This window comes from Crocodylus siamensis, chromosome 11, assembly GCF_052110815.1.
Source record: "Crocodylus siamensis isolate JL-2025a chromosome 11, ASM5211081v1, whole genome shotgun sequence".
NCBI classification, from domain to species: domain Eukaryota; kingdom Metazoa; phylum Chordata; order Crocodylia; family Crocodylidae; genus Crocodylus; species Crocodylus siamensis.
In genome coordinates, this window is record NC_143405.1 from 43192185 (window position 1) to 43217140 (window position 24956).

The window sequence follows — 24956 nt, forward strand, 5'->3', positions numbered from 1 at the left end:
ACCCCAGCAGCAGCCACACTGTAATAACAGGGCGATGGGTTTTCCATGGAGAACGGCTCCAGCAGCACTGGCAGGCAGTAGTGGTGCCAGCCTCTTCCTGGTGGGGGTGCTGAGAGGGGGCTGTGCTGTGGGCAGGAGTGGGGCAGGCTCAACTTCCACCACCTGTGCCGGGTGGGCAGCAGCAGTGGTGGTGGTAACATGGTTGCTGGGAGGGGGATGCTACAGGGGACTATGGGGAATTTTGGGGTGGCTATAGCTCCCTCCCAAGCCCCCCCATAGTGTTATCCCTTCTGGCAGGGCAGGGATCTGCTACAGAGCTAGGCTGGGATCTCGCAGTGGTGACAGTGTGGTCCAGAGCCAGGGCAGAGCTGCGATCTGCAGACCCTGGGCAGGGGCATGCAGGCAGCGGATCACGGCTCTGCCCCAGCTTCAGACCATGCTGTCACCGCTGCAAGAAGCCGGGTGCTGCCTGCATGTCCCTGCCCAGAGCATGCAGGCTGCAGATCATGGTTCTGCCCTGGCTCTGGACCATGCTGTCATTACTGCAAAATCCCAGCCTGCCTCCATGGAAACTCTGGCCTCCTGCTTTCACAGTGCAGCTGCTGCTGGGGTCTCCATGTAAACTGGCCCCAGCCATGTGAGCAGGGCTACCGGGAAATGAAGTCCAGCCATTGATTGGATCTGCCATTTTGCCCACCCCTGCTACAGAGGGAGAAGAAAAGAGAAATAATAATGGAGTGCTGATGAATCCCACAAAAAGCCCAGAGAGAGTATAAGGAGAGTCCTTTAAAAGGTAGGCTGAACCATTATTAAAGAACTAGGAGAAGAATCAAGAGAAGGTAGGATCATGGAAGCCAAGAGATTTTAATAAGAACTTTACTGACTGTCACATGTAGCTGACAGCTGAAAGAAATGAGGATAAAGTAGTGGCTTGGAGCTCTTTTGTAGGACAAGGGTCATTAGAGATCTTGGCAAGAGCAGTTTCAAAGGAGTAAAAGGGAGGCAGGCTTTTATAGAGAGCCAGATTTAGATTGGCTATAGCTCCAAGCAATACTATCAGACTATGCCTTAGGACGGGTGAGAGAACCTAGAGCCAGTCAGGAATCCACCAGATCCTGGCCCTGCTCAGCACGGTAAGGGAGCTGAGAGGAGGGTGAAGGGATCTTTGTCCACACCAGACTGGGACCAGAATGAGACTTCTGAATAGTGGGGAGAGGGAAAAAGGGTAGTCTCACAGTTGGGTCAGAGCACCAGTCTAGATAATGGAGCAAGCATTCGTGATTGCAAGTTATTGGTTTCTGGAGTTTTTTTCTTCTGTGTTCAGAGCATTTAAGGAATTATTTGTTTACTTTGATTTCTTTGTAGTAAGTTTTCCTAGATAAATAAAAAGGATATGTGGACAAGTTTAGAACATCCCTTTAGCATGATGTAGTAAGGGTTTTTTGGACAGGAAGGCTGACTCTTTAGTTAAAGCACCAGACATAGACTTGAATTATCTGATTTCAGCCCTTGGCTCAACTACTAACTTAATCTGTGATCTTGGGCAACTGAGTTCTTATTTGTTTGTGCCATTTTCTCATTTGTAAAATGGGACTATTGATACTTTCTCACACATTCCAGTGGATACCCTGATTGATGTTTGTGAGGCACTTGTGGCACTATTCTCTGTGTTTGTACAATAGTAGATACATCACTTATTTATTATTTATCCAGTGAGAATGGTAGAACAGCTTGATAAATTTGAAGATATGCATAAATACATACTAAATTCTTCCACAGTAAAATGTGTAATACAAAGACTTCTTATGGAAAGTACTCTTCTCTTGAATAGCTGATTATCTACTGTGGTGTGTGTGCATGTGTATGTATGCATTTATCAATTTATAGATACCTGTTGATAGAGATACATGGATATCGATATGGACATGTAGTATGGATAGATAGATACATAAATGAAAAAGCTACATGTAAAGCCCATATGTAATCTAGATGTGTATCACAGTACTTCATTTTAGTATTCCTTATTATTTCTATGTAGCCTGGCCTTATCTGAAATATATTTTAAAACAACCCTAGCTCCCCACCCCCACAGTATTCCACAATACAACTCACCTGTGCAAGAGGAGGAGTAGATCACATCTGGGCTTCATGTACAGTTTATCTGTGGGGAAATGCTATATTAATAAATATATATCTTCTAATTTATCTTAGAATCCTCTCAGGAGTTAAATAATAGCTATGTCTTTTCTATTATACAGCTAACAAATCACAATATGATAGGTGCATACCATGTATGATAAAAGATAGAAAAAGTGGAATTATCTTTTACCTGTCTGATTGGGCACAGTCAAACTTCTCCATCAAATCTACATATTTACCTGACAGAAATACCTGGTATTTAAATTTGTTTGTTTCTGTTCACAGTTCAATCACACAGGACAAGGAAGCATTTGCAGCCAGGCCATAATGCTGATTACTGATGGAGCTGTGGACACATACGATACAATATTTGCAAAGTATAATTGGCCGGACAGGAAGGTAAGTATAGTAGATGCTCTTTGATGAAAAATCCAATTTTCCTTATCCATGATTAATGCAAAAATACCTAAAGATCTGTCCAATAGTTTAGACATTATTTTGGTTGCTGGATGTTTTTCTAATGACAAAAAACCGCCACAAAAAACAAAAATGTAAATGGCATTGTTTAGGGATAGAGATAGCACAGAGGTTGGCAATGTTTTTTTGGACAGAGTGCCAAAAACCCACAACCTTAACCTGTAAGTTGTTGGCATGCCAGAGGCAGATGGCGGGGGGGGGGGGGCCCTTTCAAAGATTAATAATTTTATTTTTCCCACATTCTGTATTTTGATATCTCCATGGCTTTATGGACTTGCTAAACTTTAACATCACAACTTTAAGTTCTATTTAAGTATGCAGGGTGGCATTCTTTTTCTTTCCTGGTCATCTAACCATCTACATGGTGGTCTACATGGTGTTTTTGGTCATCTAAGTGCAAAAAATCTGTGGGTGTTCTGTTCCTGTGAATATAGAAGACTGAATAATTGGGTATGTGCAGTGTAACACATCAAGAAATCCAGTTAGTCAAAACCCAAGACTGCTGGAACTAGGAACCAAAAAGGAAACCAAAAAAAGTGTATTTTCCTTTTCTCCCCAGTATCTCAGTGGTTAGGGCTTTTACCTAGGAAGCTAGAGGTCCTGGTGTCCAAACCGCTCTTCCCCAGAGGGGCTTTGAGCCTGGATAGTACTCCAACTGTTATGAGACAGGTCAGGCATTATTCAGCCCTTTCTCCAGTGCTCCTTTTGAAGCTGAACCACTACCACATAATCACTGAAAATAAATTAATAGAGGGCCATAAAGGAGGAAAGCTTCTGTTTCATTGGGAGCCAGAGCCCCAGCTAGAATCCACACCCTCTGCCCCTTCTGGGTCCACAGCTACCCTAAAGAACCACACACCCTCTGGCTAGCTTTTTTCCTTCTGGCTCCACATATCTTCTAGATATACCCCTCTTATGGCTACCCAGGACATCAGCTTCAAAAGTGGTGCTGGATAAGTGACTGGATAATGGCTGACCTATGGTGTGATGATTAGTGTGTTATATGCAGGGAGGTCAGACAGACCCATATTCAAATGCCCAGAACCCAGGGCTTTTGGCTTCCTACATAAGTACAGTAGCCACTGATCTACTGGAGAAAAGAGAAAAGTGCTTTCTCTCTCACTTTGTTGCTAGTGCGTATGTTCAACCTAGGTACATATGTATGTAGTGGTTCACACATTTTTGGTAAACACCCAAGAATAGAATTCCAGTCTGTGGATAAATGTCAATTTTGGCACTTAGACAACAATGTAAGTGACCAAATCTGGACACTTAGATGACCAGGAAAGAATAAAACATCACCCATGATTGATTAATGTGAAAGTGAGATATGGGGCTTCAACAGTTATGAAATAGGACTTAATATAACTACATTTTGGCTTGTATATTTTAGTCAAATGTATTTTACTTGTTACATTTCATTTGTTTACTGCACATTTTTCCTTTTCTTAATGTGAACTCAACCTCATCCATAAGTAATTAGGGAATGAGAAAGAATGGAAAATTGGATGGCTTTCTTACTGTTTTTCGTGTTCTTCTACACACATTCTTGGAAACGTTATGTTAATTAGTGTCATTTCATGTGCTAAAAACTGACAAAAATCTATGCCATTTCTTGCTGGTGAAGAGCTTTTATTTTGAGAATATACAATAATGACTGTAACAGCATCTAAAAACCTGTTTCCCTCTTCAAAGACCTTACTCAATCCTTTATGTAATTTTATCCATAAAAAGTTAATCACTTCTGTGTTTTTGCAGCTGTGTCCACATGAGCAAGGCCATGTGTTTGCAGCAGCACAAATAGTAGCAGCACAGATTTGTTCATGGTATGTGCAGCAGGACACATTGTCTCGCTGCTTCATGTGCTGCAGGCTGGGGCACAGGGCACCTCAGTGCAGAGCTATCTGGCACAGGGCACCTCAGTGCAGAGCTATCCTGTGCCCCTGAACACTGAGGCACCCTGATGTGCCCTGAGCCACCCCATTCAGCTGGGGAGTGGCACATACAGGTGGGGCGGGGAAGGCAACCCAGGAGCCCTGTCTTGAGGCCCACTGCACCCAGCACAGCCAATTGGGTATTTGAATATGGGTCTGTGAGACTGACCTGCATAACACTCTAATCATCACACCCTAGGTCAGACATTATCCAGCCTCTTATCTAGCACTTTTGTTTGTGGAGCAGCTGGCTGGGGCACAGTGTGCCTCAAGATGGGGGAGCAGGAAGCCCTAGGCTCCTTGCTCCCCCATCTCTGTGTGCTGTGGAGGCCCTGCGCTGTGGTACCCTGCGCCCCAGCTCCCTGGTTGGCTGGGGCACAGGGTGCCTTGAGAGAGGGGTTTCACATGACTTGGTATGGGGGCTCTGCAATGGAGCCCTTGCGTTAAGGCTTGTGGAGACAGTGGGGCAGCCAGCCAAGGCTGCCTGCTCCCCCATCTCAAGGCACATTGCGCCCCAGCCAGCTGCTCCATAGCTAGCTGGGTCATGGTGTACCTTGAGATGGGGGCTCCATGTGCCTCAGTGCAGTGTCTCCACAACAGAGTCCTCACAATGAGGCACACGGAGACAGGAGAGCATCCAGCCTGGGCTGCCTGCTCCCCCATCTCCACATTTGTCCCAGCACACAGCAGCACACAGCACTTTGGCATGCTTTGTGCCACTTTTTTTCCTCAGGGTTTTATCCCTGTAGCAAATTTTGCCTTGGTGTTGAAAATTAGCAGCATGGGATACAGTTTGAAATGCAAGATGTGCAGTTTGTGGTGTCACAAAGGTTTTTGGCACCACAAACCACACATGCCTGCACATCTGGATCTGGCCTACAAGTACATAGTAAAAGGCATGTCATCTGTTAAAATGCAGAAGTAAGATTTCATTTGCATATGTAAGAAGATCAGTAATAGTTTTCTGAAGAGACTTATTCTGCTTAGGAAAAATAATGGAAAAGTCAATATTTGCTAATTGCTTGGCACTGATTTGTGGTCCCAGTCACCTTGCTGCTTCATGTCGCAGCGTCCCTAAAAGTGATTAGTCTAGGTTATGAAATGGATTGTATCAAAGAAATCCCATTCCATGTCAAAATTTGTATTTGTATAGGTACTTCATATAATTCAATGAGTCATAGCTCAGTCAGCAATTACTAATTTTTGTTGACATATAACAGAAATGTTTTTACTATCCAGTGTTATATTTCAGGAAGCATCTTCAGGCTCCATACAAGAAAAGCTAGAATAGCATGTGGCCTTTGATTCTGAGTTTCCCAACTTTTCAGATACATAGTTAGCAGGCTTTTAAAAAACATTATGTTGAATACATAAATTTTTTTTTCTATTAAAGCTGAATAAAGAATTAATAATTTTTCAAAAACAAAATTTTTACCAATTTTTTTGTTTCCAAGTTACCTACAAGCAAAATTTGACTTTCTTGAGTGTATTTTTTCACTGAAATCATTCACCTAATAATGATGGGAACAATGCAGTACTCTGTGGGAATGTAATTTGTGTGCTAGAAGTTTGAATATTCTACATTTGCCCTTTCTTATTACATGGCTCAGATGATGTTTCCTGTCTCCAAATGGACAAGAATTACTTTATTTACAAATATAAAGCAACCCTGGATATAAAATGCCCCGCCACCTCCCCCCCATACATACATAATTAGACTATATATATGGAAAATATATAGATTTGTTGTAATTTTCCAGGCATAGAATCTAATACATGGAAGTTTCCCTTGAATTCCCACCCCCCCATTGCTATAGCAGGGAAAGTAAGTTTGGGGGTTCAGATAGCTCCCTTGTTGTCATCTTCCCACTACAACAACTTCCCCCTCTCCTTACTGTCAGACTTAGCTCTCCATGAGCATGTGGATATGAGGGGCAAATTTGAAAACACTGATTTTGAAATAGACATACCTGTAGTTATCCACATCTAGTAGACATTGACTTAGTTCATGCAGAATTGATGTACTGTTTTTTGTAATGGCTGCAAGTTTTGGCATAGGTAATATATATACACCCTTCTGAACAGCACTTCCTTACTTATATGTATTACAAACAAAGCACTTCTACACTTTCATTAATGTACTGTAGTTACTGTGTATTAATTTAGGATGTGTATAGGCGGAGATGGAACTGGGACTAGCTTCCCAGATCAAGGACAACAAGAAGTCCTTTTTCAAATACATAGGGGGCAAAAAGAAGGTTCCAGGTAATGTGGGGCCCCTGCAGGACACGCTAGGAAATTTGTTCGTCACACCAGACAACAAAGCCAACATATTTAACGATTTCTTTGCCTCCATTTTCCTGAGCAGGGACCGGAACAGTCACCCTCCCTCTGGGCCCGTCTTAGATCCCAAGGGAGGAGCACCTAGGCCAAGGGTTAGTGAGGAACTAGTTAGGGAATTTCTGGAAGGACTGGATGTATTCAAATCAGCTGGTCCAGATGATCTCCACCCCCGAGTACTGAGGGAATTGGCTGAGGTCATTGTGGGACCCCAGCACGGATTTATGAGCACTCATGGTGCTCTGGTGTGGTGCCAGAGGACTGGAAGAGGGCCAATGTGGTTCCCATCTTCAAAAAGGGGAGGAAGGAGGACTCGGGAAACCATAGGCCAGTTAGTCTTACCTTGATCCTGGGCAAGCTTTTTGAGAAAATTATTCTGGTGCATATCCACAAGGGGCCAGCAGGGGAGAATATGCTTAGGGGCAACCAACATGGGTTCATTAGCAGCAGGTCCTGTCAGACCAACCTGGTGGCCTTCTGTGACCAGATCACCAAATCCTTAGATGCAGGGGTAGCAGTGGACATTGTCTTCCTGGACTTCGGAAGGCCTTTGACACTGTCTCTCACCCTGTTCTCATTAAGAAACTGGGGGATTGTGGTGTCAACACCCACACAGTCAATTGGGGTGCCAACTGGCTGGAGGGCCGCACCCAAAGAGTGGTGGTGGATGGGTCATTTTCGACTTGGAGGGATGTGGGCAGTGGGTTTCCACAGGGCTCGGTCCTCTGGCCCGCACTGTTCAATGTCTTCATCAGTGACTTGGATGAGGGAGTAAAAAGCACCCTGTTCAAATTTGCTGACGACACTAAGATGTAGGGGGTTGTGGGCATGCTAGAAGGGAGGAACAGGCTGCAATTGGACCTAGACAGGTTACAGGGGTGGGCGGATGAGAATAGGATGGGATTCAACACCAACAAGTGCAAAATGATGCACCTGGGGAGGAACAACCGGCACCATACCTACAGGTTGGGGAACTCCCTTCTTGTCAGTATAGAGGCAGAAAAGGAGTCATCATTGACTCCTAGATGAACGTGGGCCAGCAGTGTGGGGATGCAGTCAGGAAGGCCAACTGTACTTTGTCGTGCATCCACAGATGCATCTCAAGGAGGTGATACTCCCCCTCTATGCAGCACTGTTCAGGCTGCATCTGGAGTACTGCATCCAGTTCTGGGTGCTGCACTTCAAGAGGGATGTGGACAACATGGAGAGGGTCCAGAGGAGGGCCACTCGCATGCTCAGGGGGCAGCAGGGCAGGCCCTATGAGGAGAGGCTACGGGACTTGAATCTGTTCAGCCTCCAGAAGAGAAGGCTGAGAGGGGATCTAGTGGCCTGTTACAAACTAGTCAGAGGGGACCAGCAGGCACTGGGGAAGTCACTGTTCCCCCGAGCAGTACCAGGAGTGACCAGGAATAACGGTCCCAAGCTGGCAGAGGGTAGATTTAGGCTAGATATCAGGAGGCGCTACTTCACTGTCAGGGTGGCTAGGATCTGGAACCTACTTCCAAGAGAAGTGGTGCTGGCTCCTACCCTGGAGGTCTTTAAGAGGAGGCTAGATGTACATCTTGCTGGGGTTGTTTGACTCTAGTTCTTTTTCCTGCCATGGCAGGGGGTTGGACTCGATCTGCTCAGGTCCCTTCTGACCCTAGAAACTATGAAACTATAAGCAAGTACTAAATTAATGCACAGTAACCAGCATTACTGCACAGTAGCACCAGTGCCCACCTTTTTAGTTAAGCTACTGTTCAGTTAGCATCTTTTGTAAATGTGCCCAATGTGCACGATATTAGTTTAAAGTGGAAGGCTTATGATTTACCATATAGGTCATTGGGCTGGGCCCCAGTAGAGTCAATAGTATTTCAAACCAGGGTGATCCCACATTTCAGCACTGCTGAGTATGTGTACTCCGGATAGGTCCCCATGTGTTAATTAGCATCCTTTCATGACTGGAACCAGGTGTTATTATCACAAGTCCTGAGGTGCTCCAAAAATATATGTATAGAAGAGGTGTAGGGCTACCTCATCTGGCTCCACCTCCTGAGGGGTGGGACCATACTAATCATATGCTACAGGGTGAGAGCGGGGGTGACACAGGGGTTCTGAGTGAACTGGCTGGGACTCTATTTGGTTATTTTTGGAGATATTTAAGGCTGGTAAAGAAACAGGAGTCACTGGAGATGGAAAAGAGAGGTCCAGTTCAGCTGTTGGAGTGAAGCTGTCAACGTAGATTCAATGTAGTGGCTCACCATGACTTTAAAAAGAGTAGGCACTGAGGGGCATTGAGCTCATTGGGCACTACCGTATATCTTATTCAGATGGACTTCACTGACCTGTACTTGTGGCAGGTTCCCAGCAGCATTGAATGCCTTATTAATGTCTTAAAGCAGTGAAAGGAATTGACAGAGTGTCAGGGTATAAGGAGTGGAGGAGGGAGATGCAAAGCTCAAAACAATGGCCATTTTGGTAAATAAGCTTGGGGTGGAAAAAAAGTTGAAGAGTAGAAATGAAGAACTTGAGACGGATGTAGAATATACAAAGGTGGAGAAGAAAGGAAGAAAGAAGGTGATAGTGGAGGTTGCAATGATGCGAGTGATGACAGAGTGAGAGCAGCAGGAAAAAGTACCTTGGGCAAGAAGCAGAGGACAGCAGGAACATGGTAGCAAGCAGTCCCACCAGGAGAGGCATGGTAGGTAAAAAATAGAAGAGGCATCAAGTGAAGCAAGAGAAGAGTAGAGGCTGTGGTTAAAGACAACTTTAAGTGGCAATGGGAGGCAGACAGGATTTTTTTCCTGGAAAAGGTACTGTTTGAGATTTTGCAGGTGCAAGCAGAGCATCTCACCAGCCTGATACCTTTCTTAAACTAAAAGACTTGGGAATTGACTTACTGGGATGGAGAAGGGTATGAGAACTTTTGGAAGAAATATGCAGAGGAATGTGGGAGGGAGGAATTTTAAAAAATAAAGTTCATAGCAGAGAAAAAGTCATAAATACATTGATTATAGTTTGAATATACATGGATTTACTAGAGGCAGAAGACAGAAAGATGGATGGAAAAGTATGTCCAAAGGGTAATGTTGGTAGAGAAAGTAAGAGACTAATGTGGTATCTGGATAGGTTCTTGGAGGGCATAAATAGTGTTACAAGCAGATGAGTGAAGTCCAGATGGGGAGCTGCACTTCCCATCAGTGATCCAGATTGGAGGACAGTGGGGTTTTATAATATACTACAGGCAATCAAAATGGTGCAGCAAATGAGGAAAGGTAGGGCATCTGTCTGCACACTATGCCCTTACAATGTGCTACAGAGGTGAAGGGACAGGACATAGAGCAACAAAGTGCCAGGAGTTCCTAAAATGCACTGTTTGTAAGGGAGAGGGACGCTTGTATCGTAGGTGCCCCAAGGCTTTTGTAAATATAATCAGACCCTCTGAGGAACAGCAAAACCCAGAGAAGAGCTGAGGAGAGAAGGGGTTATACACTGACGTAGAAATAGGGAAGAAACTCTTCAGGAGGGTTAAACAGAGAAGGAAGGGAGAAAAAAATCAGTGATTGAGGCAGCACAGGAGGAGATGGGAGCAGAATGGAAATGAAGGTGGGAACAGCAAACAGCTCAGACATGGACGGGGGTAGGAAAGTGAGAAGACACCCTGCAGACAACAGAAGTGGAGCTGGAGCAAAAGAAAGAACAAGAGAGACAGTCTGGGAAAAGAAATAAAACACGCATGAAAAGGAGTAGGAAGAGGAAACCTGATAATGAGGGAGGTGATGGAGAAGAAAACCTGGAAAGCAGTTTCCTGCCACTAACACCTCTGGGCTCCAGCCCGGAATGGAGGCCAGAAGCCTCGAAATGGCAGGGAGGTGAGAGGCAGAAGCCTGGCTAAATGAGAAAGTGATCTAGCAGCTTGCAAAGGCTACAGGAATACAAATGAGGGACTGGGACGAGCAGTGGCACAGATGAACCTTAAAGGGACAGGGGCACTCAGCTCAAAGTATGCATGGATGAACCTTAAAGGGACAGGCACATTCATTTTAAAACAAGCATAAATAGCATTGACAATAGTTTCACTTAACATCAGGAGTATCTTAAGGAACAGATGGGAACAGATTGAACCAGTGTCAATCCTTGTAAGGGCGAACATAATTTGCCTACAAGAATGTGGTATGCCAGAGGAGAGGGATTATAATGTGCAGATAGGGTGGTCAGAGACAAATAAGGACAAAGTAGCAGGGGTAGCAATATTATTCAAGAATCCAGAGCTGAGAGGAAAGCAGGTAGAAGGACAGTAATCAGCAGGCAGATTGCAATGAAAGATACTATCAGTTGGGAGAACAGAATTAGAAATTTTCAACTTATATGCACCACTAGAGAAAGAGAGGGAAGGAATGTGCTCCTTAGAAAGCTAGCAGTTTATGTGGTTGGAGGGAGACTGTAATAGAGAGCCCCAGGCTGTCTGTTACTTGTAGAGCGAAGCAGCCTAGAAAGGGAGCTCTGCAGGCAGGCAGTGTGTTGCAGCTGCAGGTTGTCAGGGCAACCGGCTAATTTGGTAATTTGGTCAGATGACCAGATGCAGGCAGCACCAGGGGAGCTACCAGGGGCAGTCTCTCCCTGGTTGCCACCAGAGAAGGAGCTCTTGCTCAGGGAAGCTGGGATACTGGGTTAAGCAGAGGCTTATATTATTAAAGGGGCAGAAGGATGCTGCATATTATTTTAGCTCAGAGGCTTGTATTTATGTTATGTTCACCAGTGGTTTGTGGAAGAGGCTGTAGGGAAGGTGGAGGCCCCATTGGTGTCCAAAGGGGCATTTAATCACCTTGAGTCCTGCCAGGGGCAGGCGTAAGGCTTGACAGCTAAGTGAGCCACAAAGGGGCCAGGGGCCCAGCACCAGTGAGAGTGCATAAACAGAGGGACCAGGGGCCCAGTGTCAGCAAAGGCACACACACAGAAGGGCCAGGGGCCCAGTATACAGAAACCAGAGGCTCAGTAACTTGCAAACAGACAAGGGAAGCTAGTGCCTTGAAGCCATGTCCTATAGAGTGGGCCTAGGCTGCTAAGTCTACCTACATTGAAAGGGCAGAAGCCAAGGAGGCTGAGGCCCCAACAAAGCAATATTGTACTGGTAACACCCATGAGGCATGAGGCATGGGAAAGGAGAGGTTACGGAGCCACGAAATCAGCCTATAAGGCTTTGGGTGACCAGCTGGGCACAGTAGACTATAGAGGCCCAGCCAGGGGGCCTGAGAACGTAAAGGCCCAGCCAGGGGGCCTGAGAACATAAAGGCCCAGCCAGGGGCCTGAGATTACAGAGGCTCAGCCAGGGGCCTAAGACCAGTGAGAGCAAAGTCTAGCAAAGATCATAGGACAGCAGGGCAGACCCTATGAGGAGAGGCTACAGGACCTGATCCTGTTCAGCCTCCAAAAGAGAAGGCTGAGGGGGGATCTTGTGGCCTGTTATAAACTAGTCAAGGGGGATCAGCAGGCATTGGGGGAGTCACTGTTCCCCCGAGCACTGCCAGGAGTGACCAGGAATAACGGTCACAAGCTGGCAGAGGGTAGGTTTAGGTTAGATATCAGGAGGTGCTACTTCACGGTCAGGCCGGCTAGGGTCTGAAACCAACTTCCAAGAGAAGTGGTGCAGGCTCCTACCCTGGGGGTTTTTAAGAGGAGGCTAGATGAACACCTTGCTGGGGTCGTTTGACCCCAGTACTCTTTCCTGCCATGGAGATCTGCTCAGATCTCTTCCGACCCTAGAAACTATGAAACTATGAAAGATCCAGGGGGCAGCCTCCCTCTTTATTAGCCATCAACATTTGGCAGGAAAGACAGGGAGAGCACCCTAGGGGTGGTGCAAGGCATGGCCGTGGAGCCACCAGGGGGCATCACAGGCCCCCTGGGCCCCTGATGTGTTGCAGAGATGTCACATGATAGCAAGAGATATCAATTGTGTAATCCAAGTGGTTGCACAACAGGGGAAGGAGGAAGTGGAACTTTTGAAAGCTCATCCAGACTGTAAACAAATATAGTAAAAGAAGAGTTAGTAAGGCTAGGGACAGAGATTACACATAAACCAATTTCAGTGATCAGAAACTGGTTTAAACCTGTAACAAAACAGGTGCTCAGTGCACATAAACCAGTTTGAGAATGGCTGAAGTCAGTCTGAGATAAAGCTGGTTAAATGTAGTATCAGACTTAACTGATTTGGCTCAAACCAGTTTATGCAATGTTTGTCCCAGACCCCTTGTTGGTTTAAGATAAACCAGACACTCCCAGCATCCTGGCATGATCTTTGGGCTGGGCTGGGCTGGGCTTTCTGCTCCACAGCAGGGTTGGCCCTCTCCTTTCTGCTCCCTCACTGGAGCACCAGAGACTGTCGGCTGCTTCCCCCTTCCCCTTCACCACTCCCTGCTAAGCAGAAATTCCACCCTTCCCTCTGTCTTGGTGAGGAGGTGTCTGTGTATTAGCTAGCAGATTACATGCTCGCTATGGTCTATGCTGAATCAACAGGTGGAATCAACAGGCTGAATCAACAAGTAGCTTGTAATGTCCCTCTGTTATTTTCTTAATTGGGAGATAAACACTGTTATCAATTCCCTGCTGAGTTAATCACAGCATCCTGCTGGAGCCTGGTCATGCCGCCTCAGCTCCATGCTGTGGAAGGGAGAGAGGGCTGTTCTAGTGCCTTCTGGCTTCTAGCCTGAGCTACTGCAGGCATGTGCCTGCATTTCAGGGATGTCTGTCCAGTTACAAAACTGATTTAGCTTAGCCAGGTTAGACTAACCTGCAAAGTTTGAATCAATTCAGGCTCAGGTTTTTTGAATGTCTGTCCTTAGCCCAAGAGATATGTGGACAGTGGAGAAAGTTTTCACTAGAACAGACCCCTGTGGAAAGAAACAATTGAGAATTGACTTAGTGTTTGTATAAAAAAAATAGGGAAGAAATAAGCCATACGTTAGGGCTGTGCAAAATTTTGCTAAGTGTTATGTTTTGAAGCTGTTATGATGTGTTTCAAGCTCGAAACAATGAAATCAAAACAAAACAAAAAGCATTGAAACAGCTTCAAAACAAAATGAGGGCACTCGAAATGTTTTGAAAATTTTCAAAGCAGCCAGTGGTGGGAGGCAGGTGCTGCACTCCAAGTGGCTCCGCAGCCCATGTAGCTCAGTCGGGTGGGGAGCACAGCCCTGGCTCTCCCCACCTCCCACCTCCAGGCTAAGCTCTGTGGGGCTGGCAGAGCCAATCAGAGCACAGCACCAGCTATGCTTGCTTCCTGCCACCAGTCTGTGTTCCGATCAGCTTCACCAGCCCCATGGAGCTCAGCCTGATGTCGGGAGGTGTGCAGAGCCAGCACTGTGCTCTGCCTATCTCCTTGAAACTTGGCAGGCTTCATGCCCTCAGAAGGGGCTACCATCCCTGAATTTGCATCAGAATCAGGCAAGAATGACAATGTTTTAGGCATTTTCATGATTCCCCTTATAGCCTATGGGCAAAATGTCAAAACAGCAACACAGTTTTGATGAAATGAAATGGGATGGTGCTTCAAAATGAAATGATGAAACAAAACACTGTCCCTTAGAAATGGCAAAGTGGGCGCTGAAACAAAACAGTGATGTTTCAAACAGCCCTATCCTGTGGCTTTTAGTGATCACTGGATGCTAAAGGTAGAACTGAGTCTTGATAAGAGTCCCATGAGAAGCAAAGGACTGGGGCAGTTAAATGTGCAGTTATTTACAAGGTGAAGAGATATCAAACACATGCTAGATAGTATGAGTGGTGGTGAACACTGAAGAAATATTATGGGAGTATCAGAGAATGGTGGATGACACTGAAGAAAGTCAGGAGAATTATTTAGGAAGGAAGGCTGAAGATGCAAAGGGAAAAGAATTAAAGGGCTAAGAGAGCTGCAAAGAAAGATGCAAGAGCTGCTAAATGAAGCTGCAGAAGGAAGACAGGTACAAGAAAAGCTAAAACAGACAAGAGTTAGAAACTTGATTTAAAAGAAAGACAAGAGGGAAAATGTTCTTAGCACAACATCCTGCGTAGGAGAAAATGAAGAGTGGTCATGATAGTTTTTGGCCAGAGTGAGGGTGGGAAAAGGAGAATTTAAAGCAGCGCAGGAAGAAGATGTTGGTGCCCAGATGGAAAAGCAGGAGGAGGTGTTGAAGGTGACAAGAAGATTTTATGAAGAGCTATACTAGAAGAAGGAAATAGACAAGAAGAGAATGAAGTATTTCTTGGAAGAGATTGAAGAGGAAGTAGAAGAGGAGGAAGAAGAGAGGATGGTGTCGCAGATAACCTGGCAGAGCGGGCAAGCCAAGCTTGGTGTCACGGTCACGGTGGTACAGGCGGGTGGTGGCTATTGGCACGGACAGGTGGGAGTTTGGTGCGATGGAGTCTGAGGCACGAAGGCGTAACGGTTGCAAATAAAGTAGATTTATTGACTTACGCTTTGAAGGCGTAGGTATTGATGTCTTCAGTTACAGTTGTATAACGCGAATACAACAGAGGGGGTCTTTTGGCCCACTGGGTTCAGTCCGAAGACCTAGTCCCAGGGCTGGTCAACAGCTCATAAACTGGGATAAAACGAACAGGACGTAAACTGTAACACACGGTCGTGACGCCAGTCCAGGATGGACAATGGTGATGCGAAAATTGCAGTTCGTTTCTTTTGGAGGCTCACGAATAATAATTCCTCAGGCACACACTACTAGCAACACAAAAGGTATATTTGCAAATAGGGTCAGAGCAGAGACAGAGAATCTCAGATTACTCTGCCCCCGAGGAAACCTCTCAGCCGGCTCTATATACTCTCCCCCCTGGGCACGTGTGCAGAAACAGGAACTCTTACAACTTATTTCCGGTTCATACAAACATATATGTAAATACGTCACTTCATACGTCGCATGTTCATTATAATTAACTACTTAAGTATGCAGAGCGGATAGGCATATATGCATCAGCTAATTACGCACGCTCAGAAAAGCCCCTGGGTCACCAAAAGTTGAAATTCTCCCTCTTCCAAGGACACAGCCAATTGAATTACAACTTCTGTAATCTACATGATAAAAAGCAGAGAGAGACTGGAGGAGTATGAGGGTTGAGAGTGATTTAGTGTAAGAATGGCTGACAGATTAGCAAAGGGAGTGATACTTTAGCACAAAGAGTCCTTGGTAGTGTTTCTTTTTATCAGGTACGAGATGTAAACTGTGCAGTTCTAACAACACTCTATTCATTATGCATTTTTAATAATATTTCTAACAATATCCCCCCTCAAGATGCTTTCTGCTCCTTACTTCATTTAGGCAAATCAAGATAATTACGAGGAATTTTTCTGAGGACCATGACTTTTGCTGCAGTCTGTGCTTTAAGGGGGACTGCTGCAACTTGCATCCCTTCTACTGTGGTGGTTATCAATCTAGTGAAACAAGGAATAAGGCAAGGGATAAAAATCAAACCAGTCAGAGCACACAAAAGCACAAACCCTACTTTTCTCCACCAGGGTCCTCCAAATAATTTAAACCACCAGTCTTTACCCCATGTGTTTTCCCACATTTGTATTGGTACATGGGCTATTTTTCTGATCTCTTTGGCAATCTCTAAGACTGCTTTTCCATTATTGTCTATTTGGAGGCAACAATTAGAAAGGTTGAGCTTTCCGCAGACTCCGCCATCCTCTGCGAGTAAATAGTCTAAGGCCATCCGATTTTGGTATATGGCTGCTCTCATCTGAGAGCTCTGTCGGGCCAGTAACTCGAGAGCAGTGGCAGTCTGGTTAGTAATTATTTCCAAGACTGCCTGTAACTGGATGATTCTATTTAGCATATATATTGGTGTCCGATATCCCCAACTCCCATCATTAGCCCATGTAGCTGGTCCATAATACTCAATAATCCTTTGAGGAGGCCACTCGTCCTCCTTCCATTTTTGAGAGCCACCCTGTGTTAAACTTACATCAATACTTCTCTTGGCCCTTTTCCAATCATCATACAAAGAGACTCCCAACTCATTTCCAACCTCTGACGGTAGCAAAAAGAAAGCTGGTACAATTACTCCAATACAGCAAGTTCCTGTCCACCCTTGTGGTAGTATCGTATAGGCCCGTCGTCTGCAAATCCAATAGTATCCTCTTAAGGCCCTATTTTCTCTATTAGTGGCATTTGGAGGGGCCCAACCATAGGGCATCTCGGGAAACCCCAAGCCTCCTTCTGGACCCAAAGGACCAGCGGCTGCGAGGCCTCCTTTCATGGAACATTCCCATAGTCCATCCTGGTTCTTGTCTGTACAATCTGTCCAATCATTACTTTGATTTGTGGCACTCTAATACTTATTAAACCATGCAATTGTTCCATTAGGATGCTGCCACTCTAGCCGATTATACCCTGGGCTGTTAGGATAATAAAGCTGTTCTAATTTTGTAAGGTTCATCCATCTTACTTTTAAAGTCCATATGCAACGGCTGTGTCCCAAGCTTTTTCCTGTACCATTATTACTGATGCAATACTCTCCCAATGCCACTTGGGAAAGCTCCCAGCTGTGGTTCTCATCCCATTTTTGACTAGTACTCTTAGTATCTGCCTTACTACTCACTAGCCACTTTGGGGCCAAAGGAAAAGCCCTCCAAGGCCACCGGCCTCCGGCCTCTCGGAGCCCCCCACAGGCCCAGCAGTTGGTAAGATTGAAAGTACCTGCAATTCTTTCCATCATGTCAACATACAAATTTGTCCCTAGGGGAGCAATTGGGGAAAGCGGGGGTATAGGCCAGCGACTAAGGCTGCTCAATCCTGCTTCTTTCACTATACAGATAACAACAAGGCACAATAAGATTCCCACCATATTTTCCCTTTCATGAGATCAAACACAGTCTAAATGTTTCCCTTTTTACTTTCTTGTCTAATTTTCTGAACTTTGATTAAGCCGTCTCAGGCGCACTTGGAGATCACCAGTAGGTTCACAGCTCCACTTGCTGGCTTCTTGTTCCGAAGACGACTCAGCTTCCAGAGTGAGCTCGTCTTGGGAGTTGATGTCCTCTGACGCTCGTGGATGTTGTTTCACACGGGTATGGTGTATCCAATGGTCATGGCCAGCAATCTTTACAGCGGTGTGGGTTGTTAGAAGTACCTGAAAAGGGCCACTCCACCTCTCAGTCAAAGGTTCCTTTTTCCACCGCTGCACCAAGACCCAGTCTCCCGGGGAGAAGTCATGTACCGGTACGTCTAAAGGCAGACGCTGAAAGGAGGCTGCATACCTGTGAAGAGAAGACAAGACAGACTGCAAAGCAATAACATACATATGAAGCTCACTATTACCTAATTCAAAAGTTACATTTTCTTGCATCCCAGGGGGTAAGACTCGAGGCAGTTTGCCAAACATAATTTCATATGGGGTCAATTTGAGGCCCCGTCGGGGAGTGTTTCGAATGCAAGTAAGAGCTAGCGGCAATGCTTGAGGCCACTTAAGGCGTGTTTCGATACAGATTTTGGTAAGCAGAGTCTTTAAGGTCCTATTCATGTGTTCCACTTGTCCTGAACTCTGTGGTCTCCATGGTGTGTGTAGTTTCCAAGTGATCTTGAGAGTTTGTGCGACTTCTTGAACCACTTTTCCCACAAAGTGTTGTCCTGGATCCGACTCAATGGACTCAGGCAGGGAATACCGGGGAATGATCTCCACTGCACATCCTGTTCATCTTTTTCCATCAATGACAGAGCTGGAGCTGTCTACGAAGTATTCAGCATCTGGGTCTTCAATTGGGTCCTCAGCAAGATCAGGCTGCACCTGTGTGGTTTGATTCAGGACCTCAAGGCAGTCATGCGTCGGTTTCCCTGGCTCTGGCAGCAAGGTTGCAGGGTTTAAGGCTGTAGTATGTTTGAAAGTAAGTCCTGAATTAGAGAGCAAGAATATCTCATACCATGATTGTCTGGAGGGGTTAAGAAACTTTCCTCCCTCAGTCCCTAGAATCTGGGGAACTCCATGAGGGGTGAGTATTTCCATATCTGCACCCATGACTATCTTCTGGGCTTCTTCAACAACCACTGCTGTGGCTGCCACAGCCCGAAGACAGGCTGGCCACCCGAGTGCAACTGGATCTAGAACCTTTGAGTAATATCCCGCGGGTCTCCAGGTCGGGACTGATGGCTGTGTCAGCACCCCTGATGCAACCCCTCGATTCTCATGAACATACAGTCGATATGGCTTTTTACTATTTGGGATGGCCAGGGCAGGGGGCTGGATTAATGCTGCCTTCAGCAGATCAAAGGCATGCTGCATTTCTTTATTCCATTTCCATTTAGTGAGACTCTCCTTAGTTAGTGAGTCATACAATGGTCTAGCCTTCCCACCATAATCTGGTATCCATAGTCGACAAAACCCAGTTAGCCCTAGGAATGCCCGTAACTCCTTGGGTGACTTAGGTGGGGTTAGACCTTGGATTGCCTGTATGCGATCTGCACTCAGGGCTCTGACTCCTTTTGAGAGCTTATATCCCAAAAATGTGACTTGAGGCTGACATATTTGGGCTTTCTCTCTAGAGACCTTATATCCTTTTTCCCCCAGAGTGTTTAGCAGTGACCTGGTGGCTTCCTCGCAGAGCTGCAAGTTTGGGCTTGCAACTAGCAGGTCATCCACATACTGGAGGAGAGTCACTGTGGGGTGTGATCCCTTCCACTCCTCCAAGTCCTTCTGAAGGGCAAGTCCGAAAATATGGGGGGCTGCTATGAATCCTTGTGGAAGAACCGTCCACATGAGTTGGACTTTATGGAAAGTATCTGGATCCTCCCATTCAAAAGCAAACAATTTTTGACTCTCTCGGTGAAGGGGAATGGAGAAGAAAGCATCTTTCAAATCTAGCACTGAAAATATTTCAGCTTCCCCCGGTACTTGTGTCAAAATCGTGTGAGGGTTCGGGACTACAGGATGGTCTGAAAGGACCTTCTTATTTACTGCTCGTAGGTCTTGGACCAGTCTGTATGAGACCCCATCTGCCTTCGGCACTCCAAGGATGGGGGTGTTATAGGGTGAGGACCCTTCCACTAGCCATCCGCACCTCTTGTATTTCTCTATTAACGGCTTGAGTCCAGCTCTGGCCGCTCGGCTGAGTGGGTACTGTTTTACCCGAACGGGCCCCTCCCCATCCTTGAGTATGATCCTTACCGGGGAGATCGACTTAGCTCGTGCAGGGGTTCCATCAGCCCATACCGAAGGGCTACTCCAGTCATGTGACCTTCCAAACTTACTGCAGGGCGTTGGTCCTCCAGGAGAGCCATCTGATAGTTCGAGCTCTGCTTGACAGGTAGCTGGACCACCATCTGATCGTCTCTGAAAAAGATCTCAGCTTGCAATTTTGTGAGTAAGTCCCGCCCAAGGAGTGCAACCGGGCAACTTGGAGAATACACAAAGGAATGCTCGAGCAAATGGTCCCCCACTTTGGTGAGGAGTGGTTTACAAACAGGGAGTTGGGATTGCGTTCCCTCAATCCCTTCCACAAGTACATGCTGTTCACTAGTTCCTGCACAGAGGGGTTTTTCTGGAATCATTGAAAATGTAACCCCAGTATCCACCAAGTCTTCAAAGTTTTTGCCACCAACCCTAATGGTTACCATGGGATCTTCTTGGGCTACAACCCGAAGGGTAGTGGTCTTAGATCCCTGTCCCCTTCATTCTGTGTCCTCACCCTTTTCTTCTGCCCGCATGAGGTGACCTCTCGGTTCCCCCGCTCTCTTCTTCAACTTTGGGCATTCCCTCTTCCAGTGTCCTTTCTCTTTGTAATAAGCACAAACATCTGCTCCCACTCTTTCTCCTTTCCCCTTCTGTATCCCAGCCTTTCCAGGGTTACCTCTAGTTATAGCAGCTGCCAGTGCTGCCATCTGTCGCTGAGCCTTTTTATCCTCCTTGCGCTCCTGCACGTGCTCACGATTCCCATATACCTTATATGCAATTTCCACCAGCTCTGAAATCCGTTTCCCAGCACCTCCCTCAGTTTTTTGTAACTTCTTATGGATATCAGCAGCGGATTGACCAATAAACATAAGATTTACCATGCGTTGATTATCTGGGGCTTCTGGATCTAGGTCCGAAAACCTGCGAAACGCCTCATACAGCCTCCCGAGGAAAGCTGAGGGATCCTCCTCTCTTCCCTGTCTCACTTCATACAACTTAGACAGATTAGTAACCCGAGGCACTGCCTTCCCCATTGCTTCCACTATAATCCCCAGATACTGTGCACTCAGCTCTCTTCCTTCTGCAGTATGATTATCCCATCTCGGTTCCTCAACAGGACAGGTATCATGCAGGGTACGACCAGCAGCTCCCTCTGCCTCAACTCTGGCTACTGCAATACGTTCTGCCGTCCCCAACACTAATCTCCTCTCCTCCGGGGTCAGGAGGGTCTGGAGCATCATCTGGACATCAGCCCAAGTGGGTCGATGAGTCTGCCCAATAGATCGAAACAGGTCCCTCATCTTTTCAGGGTCTTCACGAAAAGAGGGGCTCTGATTCTTCCAGTTAAATAAATCTGAAGTACTAAATGGGGTGTAGACAAAGGTTGCATTGCCCCCCTCTCCGATAACCTCTCGCATCGGGCAGTTCAGCACCGGCTGTGACTCTATAGGCTTGCACAAATAATAACCCTTGTTCCCTGATTCAGATAGGGCACTTGGCTGAGGCTCACGCTCTAAATCATTAGGTATGCTTTGATACGCCGGTGGTGGTCTCCCTGAGGGAGGGAGTGGTGGTGCAGAGGGACTGGATTCCGAGGAGGTGTCTGATTCATCTTCACTACCTGACAGGGCAACCGGAGAGCGGGTCCGATACTCAGCCAATTCAGAATCCCCCCCCTCATTAGACTCAGGGAGTACAGTAGGTCCTCCTTGAGTCTTTCCTTTAACAACCATCACATGAGACTTTACTAAGCTTTTTTTAATCCAAGGTGGTTGATTTTGAACCACCCACAACCAACAATCAATATAAGGAAACTGATTCCAATACCCGTTCTGCATAACTATTTCATGGATAGCTATCACTTCTTTTACTACAAAGGATCCTTTCGGGGTCCAGTGGACCCCAAATGTTGGCCACTCGAGTTGACAAAACTTAATTAAATCATTTTTTTTCATCTTCACTCCATAATCTGCCGGCTTTGCAAACTTATTAAAATTCCATAACATGCATTTTAAGGGTGTATCCGGGATTTCTACACGGGAGCTACCTGCACCCATTGCCCACAAATGTGCACCCAAGGCACACCAAATACCAAAAGATCCTTAACAACAGATGATTTACAATGAAAGCAAGCCAAAAGTTCCTCAGCAGTCACTCACATCCTTTGTTTTGGATCCATACACCAAATTGGGCAAAGGGAATTCGTATACTCACTCAGATACCCCAGAGATCTCGATCAGAATACCGGAATGTGTGCCTGGTGACTCCAGAAACTAAAAATTTGCACAGGAGCCTTTAACGTCCTGAATATCCTGACTCACGTCTCAGACCTTAGGGCAAGCCCAAAAAGTTGGCTCGGTGCGCACTCCCCGTCATGCCAGAGGCGATTTGTCACTGGATTTCGGGGTCGTCCAAAAATCTCCTGCCTGGCTCTCCAAAATCTGATGCGAAAATTGCGGTTCGTTTCTTTTGGAGGCTCGCGAATAATAATTCCTCAGGCACACACTATTAGCAACACAAAAGGTATATTTGCAAATAGGGTCAGAGCAGAGACAGGGAATCTCAGATTACTCTGCCCCCGAGGAAACCTCTCAGCTGGCTCTATATACTCTCCCCCCTGGGCACGTGTGCAGAAACAGGAACTCTTACAACTTATTTCCGGTTCATACAAACATATATGTAAATACGTCACTTCATACGTCGCATGTTCATTATAATTAACTACTTAAGTATGCGGAGCGGATAGGCATATATGCATCAGCTAATTACGCACGCTCAGAAAAGCCCCTAGGTCACCAAAAGTTGAAATTCTCCCTCTTCCAAGGACACAGCCAATTGAATTACAACTTCTGTAATCTACATGATAAAAAGCAGAGAGAGACTGGAGGAGTATGAGGGTTGAGAGTGATTTAGTGTAAGAACGGCTGACAGATTGGCAAAGGGAGTGATACTTTAGAACAAAGAGTCCTTGGTAGTGTTTCTTTTTATCAGGTACGAGATGTAAACTGTGCAGTTCTAACAACACTCTATTCATTATGCATTTTTAATAATATTTCTAACAATGGGATGATCAATGAACGGATGCTGAGGTTGAAGAGCCAGTCGAGGTATAACGAGAGTTCCAAGGGTGGTCCGAAATCGTAGTCGAGTTGAATGAGCCAAAGGTCGAATGCCAGTAGATCAGAACCAAAAAGCAAAGTCGAAACGAACCGAGAGGCAATTGAGGAGGAGACCAAAAGACCTAAGGGTCTAGCTAAAAGACAGTGCTGTGACAAGCAGTCACTGACTCTAGCTATGCGGGTCGTCTCTGGTACAGTATCTGGCAAGCCAGTCTCTGCCACAGAGCTACCGGGTCTCCCCCGAGGGAGGGGCTGACTAACTTTTTAAAGCAGTCCTGTGGCCAATCAGGCTGCTTGACTGAATTAATTTTCTAGAAGGGTGACCTCACTTCAGTTGTTCTCTGAGCATGCCCAGTCGCCAGCTGTCTGAGGCAACTGAGTCTGCGCCAGAGAAAAACTAGGTCAGCCTTGATTGACAAGCCAAGAGGTTGCGCAAAGGACACCTGCAAGGCCCGTCGCCATGGCGCATGCCTGGCAGCTTCTGTCTTGGCAGCATACTCAGAGCAAATTTCTCTGACAGGTGGAAGAGAAGATAAGTTTAAAGAAAGTAGATGAATGCTTAATAACCTCTAAAAGATGAAAATCACAAGGAGCAGCTGGACTGCCTATTGAATTTTATGAGAGGTTTTGGGCAGGGGTAGGAAGGATATAGTGGAAGTTTTTGAGGAAATGGCAAAAACAGGAAAGGCAGGGAAAGACTTTAGAAGAGGCGTTGTAATCTTACTCTTCAAAAAAGGGCAGAAGGAACTTCTGAAAAACTGGACTGATTACTCCTTAATATGGACTGTATATTAATGGCCAAGATGCTGGCATTGAGGATGAGGAAAAACTTCTAAAAGATGATACATGAAGACTAAGTATGGGCCATAACAGGTTGAAGGATATCTGAAGCCATCAGAGTGATCAGAGATGCACAGTCTCACATCCAAGAAAGAAAAACAAACACTTCTAGCCAACCAAAATTTAGAAAGAGTGTATGACAGGGTGGATCATGACTACATGTTCAGGGTGATAAGAAAATGGGATTCCCAGAGAACCGTATATGTTGGATAAAGTTTTTGTATAGAGAAGCAGAGAGTCAAGTCCAAATTAATGGGCACCTAAACAGGGCCTTTGAAATGAATACAGGGATTAGACAAGGGTGTCTCCTGTTGCCACTACTCTTTGTGTGTGACATGGAACTGTTCATTCATTGGCAGCCATTGGTCTTGAGAGGCCATAGGGATTGTACCCTTGGTAGGTTACCAGATACGACCACAGCTTCTTCAGTGGCTGAGGAGTCTGATGCTCAACAGACTGACCCTCTGGCACTTGTTTCATTAAACCAACAGAGAGGACTCATGGGCAGGGCAGAGAGTTTTCAGGGAATTACCGAGGAAACTGTTGTTCATGGGGTTCTGCATGAAGAAAAAGATTTCTGTAAGGTTTTGTCTTGTGTGGAAGGTTGATGCATTACTGAGCACATGCTGCTTTTGGAAGCAGTTTAATGATAGACCTTTCTTTGAATGCAAAAGTAAGATGAGTGGCTTTTGTCCCCATGATGTTTGCCTCATCTGTATTTTAGTAAATATGGTATACAATCCTGTCATGATGTGCTTTAAATGATTAATACCTTTAATTAATAAAATTGTCATCTGGCTTTTAAAGATGCCTGTTTTCCATAAATAAATGTCTGACTACACATAGGGGTACAAATGCACCAGAAATAACTGCATTCAAAGTGTAAATAAATGTTTCACTTCTCCTCCCTCCCATACTCACTTCTGTCTAGTTATGTTTTATGAGATAACTCGGTTGTCATTAC

At 45.7% G+C, this 24956-nt stretch overlaps 1 protein-coding gene across 4 annotated transcripts in view; it reads left to right on the forward strand.

Annotated features, from left to right (window-relative positions):
• The window catches only part of CACNA2D3 (calcium voltage-gated channel auxiliary subunit alpha2delta 3), an 891165-nt gene that overhangs the window by 477984 nt on the left and 388225 nt on the right, over positions 1-24956 (forward strand). For all 4 annotated transcript variants that reach the window (XR_016438419.1, XM_090021142.1, XM_090021141.1 and 1 more), the window contains exon 11: positions 2425-2538. Coding sequence is in view for 3 of the 4 variants with exons in the window: in XM_090021142.1 (XP_089877268.1) it covers positions 2425-2538 (114 nt within the window). In the remaining variant the exon portion in view is untranslated. The remainder of the gene's footprint in view (positions 1-2424; positions 2539-24956) is intronic.